This window comes from Tubulanus polymorphus, chromosome 3, assembly GCF_964204645.1.
Source record: "Tubulanus polymorphus chromosome 3, tnTubPoly1.2, whole genome shotgun sequence".
Taxonomy (NCBI): Eukaryota; Metazoa; Nemertea; class Palaeonemertea; order Tubulaniformes; family Tubulanidae; genus Tubulanus; species Tubulanus polymorphus.
This window is the reverse complement of record NC_134027.1, coordinates 21,582,992-21,591,201: the sequence shown is the minus strand read 5'-3', so window position 1 is coordinate 21,591,201 and position 8,210 is coordinate 21,582,992. Positions and strand designations below refer to the sequence as shown.

At 36.2% G+C, this 8,210-nt stretch overlaps 1 protein-coding gene across 1 annotated transcript; it reads left to right on the top strand.

Annotated features, from left to right (window-relative positions):
• The first annotated feature begins 275 nt into the window (after window positions 1-275).
• On the top strand, window positions 276-7,556 carry LOC141902419 (cytochrome P450 20A1-like). The gene is made up of 10 exons (XM_074790132.1): window positions 276-542; window positions 1,530-1,579; window positions 2,224-2,393; window positions 2,477-2,622; window positions 3,333-3,411; window positions 4,939-5,112; window positions 5,866-5,989; window positions 6,095-6,209; window positions 6,293-6,357; window positions 6,447-7,556. The coding sequence occupies exons 1-10, from the start codon at window positions 474-476 to the stop codon at window positions 6,700-6,702; spliced, it is 1,248 nt and encodes a 415-aa protein (XP_074646233.1). The 5' UTR covers window positions 276-473; the 3' UTR covers window positions 6,703-7,556.
• The last annotated feature ends 654 nt before the right edge of the window (window positions 7,557-8,210 follow it).

Below are 8,210 nucleotides of genomic sequence, written 5' to 3'. Positions count from 1 at the left end.
ATTACTAAAATACCACGATTCAGGTGGGAAACCTATCATAGCTCGACGCATGTTTGTTTACAACTTCTCTGTGCTTTTCGAGATTCGATATACAACGTAAAGGCCTACATCGTAATAGAATACAACGAAATAAAAAAAAAAAAAATTGTCCTAAAAAACCAAGCCCCGGAAATCTGATAAACAAAGCTTGTACATAAATTACTTCAATTTTTTCAAATAACCCGATCTGACTGTAGTTTTAGACGTGTATGCGAGATATCCGCGAATGAAACGTATTGCGAATGTATATTTTTTTCTGGTGAATCACGAGTGAACATACACTGGTATATCACGAGTGAACACACTGGTATATTACGAATGAACTTACTGGTATATCACGAATGAACTTACTGGTATATCACGAATGAACTTACTTACTGGTATATCACGAATGAACTTACTGGTATCACAAAGGAACTTACTGGTATATCACGATGTTTGATTTGATGATATTATTTACTGTGTTTGTAGCAAGCATTATTGCACTTTGCTATTTCTACAAGGTATGCCTTTGTTAACCACCGGGAATTTAAGTGTTTTTAAACGAGGCTAACTAGATTTCAACTGAAATACGTGTATCAAAAGATTACGGAGGCGTCCTGGGGACATCATTTAGAAGTAATAGAAAATTGATTTTATGTCGGGATATATTTTAACATAAATCATTTTCGATTAATAAAAAGTTTTGCCGAGTTTATGACGGGTTTTTATCTCGACACGAAATCCTTCTTTTTTCTTCTGTTTTTTAATTCGAAAATCGAAAACGTCTGTTGAATTCGAAAAGATTTCCCCAGGACGGCAGTGTTTCATGCTTTGGATGTATTTTTGATCTAATCAAAACAATTCCGGTATTTTGACGAGATATATCTCGTCGGTAAATGGAAAAAAATTATCTTAATTACAAAATCTATTTTCTGGAGTTATATCTCATCAAAAGATACCTGAATTTTTGTTCTTAATTCATAAATCAGAAATAAAACATTTTTCTCATGTACTCGGGACGCTTCCGTACGAATGCACCCGTAAGAATGCGTCCATACGATATGAAATAATTTATGGAAAATAGAAAGTTGAATTCATGTGGGGATAAAAACTCGACATAAAATCGGGAAAACTTTTTATTAATCGTAAATTGATTGATGTTTAGGTAATAACTCGACATAAAAGCAAATTTTCATTTTTCATACATGATCTCCCTAGGACGGCGATGGACCTCGACCAAAAAACGAATTTTGAATTATAGAAGAAAATCTCTGAATTTATGTTGAGATGATAACTTGATATGAAATCGGAAAAACTTTTTATTTATCGTAAATGTTTTTTGTTTTGGTTTTTGGAGGTACATGTATATCTCAACTAAAAATGAAATTTCCATTTGATGTACCCATGACTCTTCCGTTCTAGATACGTAGATTGTTAAATTATTGTAAAATTATAGATTGCCACGGGTTGTTTGTTAAAAGCAATTAAATGCTTATTCTTCATTTCAGAACGCAAAAAGGCAATCGACTATCCCTGGAATGAAGTCATCTGATCCTAAGTGAGACAATTTACGTTTCTGCTTGATATTGCCTTTTGAATTGAAAAAATCAAGGAACTAAGTTTTCTTCGGAGCGGGACCCCCGATACTCCATTTGCACGGGTCTGGTGCCTGTGTACCAAGTATCGTCATAATCGTTCTATTGGTTCAAGCGATATTTGTTGAAAGTGGTTATAGTTTAGGCGCTGGCCGGTAAAAAAAACCTGATTTTAATTTGGGATCTCCATATTAAGTCTCCAAGGACCCAAACGGTTGGTCCTAGAATGGTGCAACCGTTCACTAAAATAAACTACAGATTGTTCTAAAGCTACAACTTTCCCACTGACTTCAAGCTAAAATCTCACAATAGGAATGGTCCTCCCCTTTCGAACTCTAAAATCGGAAAATGTAAAAGGCTCCCTATCGAAAATATCTGTCGAAAATTTCATACTCCAATGTTAATGAAAAGAAGGAATTAATCCCGGAGGATTTTAGCAATTCTTAGAATACCTCCTACTTTTCTAATCTATAATCATGGTTTAAGCATGAATTCATTCGAACTAAAGTGTGCATATTTTCACTTTAAAGCAGATGATAATGTGGCGTGTAGAAATTGTACAAGTATTGCCCAAATCGACTGAATTGACAATTTTTGTTTGTTCAAGGGAAGGAAATTTGGCAGATATTAGGAAAGCTGGTAGTCTGCACGAATTTCTGCTAGAAATCCACAGAAAATATGGACCAATTGTATCTTTCTGGATCGGGGAAACGATGGCTGTAAGCATCTCGACTCCAGAACTATTTACCGAACATAGGACAATCTTTGATCGACCTCGTAAGTCTCATCAAAGTATTCTACAAACTCGTATATGTTTTTAAGAATGAGACTGTGATATAAACAAGATCTTGTTTTTTAAGCCGACATGTACAAAGCTTTTCTACCTTTGGTCGGAGCGAAGTCACTGATTTATGCTAACGGTACGGAAGGTCGCCAGAGGAGAAAACTTTATGATAGCTGTTACAGTCATCAGGAAGTTAATTCATTGTACCCACTTTTCAACGAGGTAAATCTTTGAAACATCCTTATGAGTTTAATCTCATTATTTCGACGATAGGATATCTATATTTTCATGTCCTCTGATTCTCATGTCCTCTGATTCTAGCAAAACTCGGCGTGTAGGCCCTGCTATTCTATGGTAGGCTACACATTAATCTATTCTACATGGATACAGCATAAAAAGCAGCGCGCTATAGTGTTCAAATCCAGAAAATGGCTCTAACTTTTTATGCCTTGGCCATAGTTTCTGCATACCAAGCTTTGTCATGATCGGATGATGATTGTAGGACTAATCGCAATTGACAGATTTTACAAGTGTGACCTGTTCAGGACCCCCTAGAGGTCAAATTGGGAAATCGGCTCTAATAAAATTTTAGCCATAATATCGACATACCAAATTTCGTCAATCTATTCTACATGGATACAGCATAAAAAGCAAAATAAGAATTAGCCAGAATTATTTATTCTCCAGATAGTTGAGGAATTGATTGAAAAATGGAGTGCAAAGGTTGACGGGCAACATATTCCTGCTTTGAGTGCCATGACTGCGTTGGCTTTGAAATCCATTACGCGAGGAAGTTTTTGGAGATTTTTTCAAAGATGACGAACAAATTATGGCATTCAGAGAATGTTTTGATATTGTAAGTTACATTTCATCGAAAAGTAACCCATCGAAAGATTCCATCTGATATTTTTCCTGATATTGTGTCTTCATAGCTCTGGGCTGAAATGGAGCACACCGTTTCTTCTGTACCACCGGTGCCCGGAAGTGCTGACGATAAACGTTACAAATCAGGTACCCGCAGACACTGATTGCAGGAAAAAAATGCCACCAGTGAAAATGACAAAACGTAGGGAAAATGCCAACAATGATTTTTCAACTGCTTGAACTGAATAAATGATGGCAATAAAAGGCTACAGTTTATTTCCAGACTTTTACCACTTAACTACTGATTATGAATTTAATTCTAACTAAGAATAGACTGATAATTTTTTGTTTGATTAACGAGTTATGTACATAGCATTTTGATTTTCCACAATGATATATAAACAAGGGGTAATATACCAAACACTTGTTTCTTTATGATTATGAACTGGCCGTTATTGGCAAAGCTAATTGGCAATACTAACTGAATGCAATATGGAATATTTTTATGAGAACTTGCAGTTTTCTACACTAAATACCTATCAAATTAAAAAGGTTTTGAATGATATTAGAAAAATTTTATATAGGAACTATGCTTTAACGTGGCCAAGAAATGTTCCTCTGCAACCAAAACTCCGTTCTTATACCTCACTTAAGCCAAAATTTGGAACAGAAGATTATGTCAAATTACACACATCACGTTCAAACCGCTCCACAATAGCAAGATTAAGAAATGGTACTTTCCCCTTAAACATAGAACTAGGTCGCTACCGTAATCTGCCAATTGAACAAAGAATATGTGTTGCATGTACATCGAATGAAGTTGAAACGGAGGAACATTTCTTGTGCACTTGTCTCAAATACGTTGATTTACGTAATGACCTTTTTTCTAAGATTAATGCTATCTTGGGCCTAGACATATATCTTTTGTCAAATATCGATAAGGTTAGAATTCTATTAAGTAATAGTCGTATTGTAACTAGTGTTTGCAGATTCATATCAGCCGCAATGAAACTTCGCAATTCCTAATTCATTTTAATCCAATTATATCCAATCTGAATTAGTTGTACCAGTTTGTCACATGTTTGTTGTACTTGTAAATGTCAATGTGTCTTGTAAGCCTTATTATAGGCTGGCTTGTCAATCGAGATGACACGTAAATAAAGATATATATATTTACAATTTAAGTTATGCACGGAAGTTAAGCAGTTATGAACTAAACAAATCACAAGCAGAGTAAACTAAGGGGGTATTAAGGTACAATAGTAAATATAAGTACATGTACAAGCTAGGAGTAATATACAATATAAAATCAGCCAAAAACTAAAGAAATTTAAAGCAGGGAAACTGATTGGTACTTAAATACCATGAGTAAGTTGGAAATTCAATAGGAAGGGATCATCGATAAAATGACTGAAAATTAATGCTGTCAATTTAAATCTAAGTATGTAAATAACTGTATTTTTCCTGGTGGCGTTTTTCCTACTATACAAAAAGTGGCATTTTTACCAGTGGCTTTTTTCCTATATTCGCAAAATTTGGTGGCATTTTATTCTGGTGACATTTCTTCCTGTGGCATTATTCCGTATATCGCAGTCACCATTAGTATCTAAGGTTCCGTTTGAAATTCTGAAAACAAAATCTATCAGTCTCCCTATATCTTTTGATGTTTAACAGCTCTTGGAAAGTTGCAATCGATGGTTGCAGAAATAGTAGAATGCCGCCGAAATAACCCGGCTACTGATAGAAGACGCCTTCTTATAGATGTTATACTTGAATCTGATGACGATGAGCAGATAGATTCTGATTCCTTGACATTTTTTACTGGTGGCTTGCATACTATTGCGTCAAGTGAGTCAATTTGTTATTATAGGTGTTGGTAGACTCCGCTTAAACAATGTTTGGCAAAATTTTTTATTCAGTTCCTTGGTGAAGAGATCCCTTATTTTCCCTATATTAAGTTGATATTCTAATTTGAATTACAATGTACATGTATTTATTCGTTGCGTCCCTTACGAAAAAAGTAGTTTGAAATCGGAAACAAAATGCATCATTCTTCCGATTCTTGTAAACAAATTGCCATCCAGACTGATAGATATTTCTGTGCCAAGGCACTACAAACAGTAGCCCATAAACTACACACTAAAAGGCCCACAATCTGATCAGTCTGATTACTCCAAGATGACACAAACCTTCTGCTACAAACTAAACTCACAAATCCCACCATATCAAGTCTTACCCAGTACTTACAATTGCCGTACCCCGCATGCCTAATCTACACATATGAATACGAAAAACTCACAACCCATGACACAACTTACAAACCACATAACCATATAATTAGAGAATATAGATACGAATTAAAAGCAATATCACTCATAGCAATAAGTAAATACATGTAAATCAATACACGAAGAAAACACTGAAATCGTCACAGATCTGTCATTATCACGGGTTTTAGCGAGCTTCGCCAAGAACGATAATTTCTTGGCAATTTCACGCATCCATCCGTTTTATTTTCGATTCTTGATCCGTGTTGCATTTAGCTATATTATTTCACGTATATAGACACGTAGAAGTGATAAATCAGTTTTCATTCAATAGCAATGACGTGGGCATTGTTTTTCCTGGCAAAACATACCGATGTGCAAGAGAAATTATTCAAAGAAGTGACAAAAACATTGGATAAAGATGAAGATATCACTCCTGATTTGGTTCAACGGATGCCGTGAGTCATTCTACTCATTCAATAGTATTACGATCATAAAATTGTATCAATACTTTTTGTACTTTTTTGAGATTTTAGTTTAGATTTTAGAATTTGCGGTTTCAGATACTTGCGACAAGTTGTTGATGAAACTTTGCGCTGTGCTATTGTATCTGCTACAGCAGCTCGTTACAAACCAGATAGTGACATCGTGCTGGGTGGCCACATTGTTCCCCGAGGAGTGAGTAATTTACGTCCTGTATTTTTGAGGGAACATGTAGTTGAAAAGAGAAATGTTTGATATGTAAATCGTAATAATTATAGACACCAGTATTTCACGCATTGGGGGTTAGCTTCCGTGATGAAAAGCTATATCCACAACCTCAAAAGTAAGTACGATTGGACGACGGCATGAACGCGTTATTATTATGACCCAGCTTGCGATTATTGGAGCCAATGAGTCTTTTTGAATTTCCAGATTCGACCCAGAAAGATTCTCGAAAGAACGAGTGAAAGTTCGTCCAACACACGCGTTTGAACCGTTTGGATTCGCTGGTAAAAGAAAATGTCCAGGATTCAGATTCGCACAAAGTGAAAGCTACATTTACATTGCACGAATTGTCAGACACTTCGAAATAAAGCTCGTTCCCGACCAAGTTATCACTCCGGTCTACGGTCTGGTAACCCATCCTAATAAAGAAATATGGATAACTATTGCTGACAGAAATGAATAAACTTCGATCAGATATGTGTAATTTTCTGGAAATACATTAAAAATCTTGTTGAAATCAAAGTGGTTCACGCTTCTCAAAAATTGATAATCTGTAGTTTTGTTATTTGGAGAAACTTGTATAGTGTATTGCTTGAAATGTAACAGAAAATAGAATTTCTAGAAATCAATGCATCGTCCAGTGTCAGTGGTTATTCGTGGTTTCTAAGAATAATGAACATATTCTGAGGGTTGAAGAAGTGCATACGGGAATCAGCTTTTTATTTTCATTTAGATAAATGCAATAAAGATAGATAGGCCGAGGGAGCCACTTTTTAGCCCACTTGAGTTCCAGCAGCCTACTACATTCACTTTTCGTCACCTTTTTGTATATGGTCACCAGGGGGCGTTGCTGAATAACTTAATATTTTCATATTGTATTGGCATCTAGGCATATTTTGTAACCACAATGTATTGCAAAATTGTAGCCTGTGAAATGTTATACGATTGTGGCGAATTCCAAGGTCATTGGTACGGTGAGTTTTACAGCCATTGTTTCTCAATATGTTCATCAGGGGGCGTTGAATATTGGAATTTTCTATTTGTTGAGTCTATTTCAAGCTACTTCCCAAGTGGGCGTGGTGCCCCTGGACCCCTAGTTACTTTTTGATGGTCGTTACCGAAATCAGTGCATGCCAGAGCACTGGGAGTTTCGAACCCCAATCAACACACATTTCAATCCCCAGATTCATTGCCGAGAGAGCATATTATATGGCAACCCTAACCCTTTCATCCATTTCCAAGAACGAAAAAAAGAAAAGAAGATGATATGAACGAAGATTTATTAATGCGGATGGGAGTGTTATATCTTTTTTTTAATAAAAACTAACATATGATATATATTAAAATATTATCATTTTATTTCTACGCGACTTTTCCGACGCACGTGGTGATGAAGAAAAACACGGTTTCTTTTTTCGAAATGGCGAAAGTGTTATCGTTATTATGCTTTAATTAACGTCCTCTACAGTTGTTTTTTCCGACCTCGTATGGATTTTACATCAATAGTGAGAATATTGTTAAGGACGGACCGTCAACCAGGGCCAACTTCGGTTTTCGTAGCTAGTCGACTAGTGGTCGGAACTAATAACCGAACATACTATAGTTCGGTCGAAACGTATTTCACAGTGTCGGCCATCTTGAACCTAGGTCCGAGCTATAGCGACCGTGGTCAATAATTGCGTGGTCGACCATTTCCGGACCACAGTTCCGACTAACGGACATTCGGTTTCATTCAGTTCGACTATAGTCGACTCACTCCGATAACTGAATTTCGCCCAGGCTGGTTTGGTACAGTGTATATATTTCATAAGAAATACGACGCAAAACCGTATACCGTACGACGATCATTTGCAGCCAGTAAAGGGTTCATCACCAATAATCAACTCCTACGCACTTCATTGGGATCAGCTTTTCCTCAGCCAGATCACCATTATTGTAGCAAAGTGTTACTGAGTTGAAAACTTCATGCAA

Coding starts and splice junctions, on each gene's coding strand:
- LOC141902419 (XM_074790132.1), top strand. CDS start 474: ATGTTTGATTTGATGATATTATTTACTGTGTTTGTAGCAAGCATTATT. Junction 543..1,529: donor CACTTTGCTATTTCTACAAG/GTATGCCTTTGT, acceptor TCTTCATTTCAG/AACGCAAAAAGGCAATCGAC. Junction 6,358..6,446: donor CTATATCCACAACCTCAAAA/GTAAGTACGATT, acceptor TTGAATTTCCAG/ATTCGACCCAGAAAGATTCT.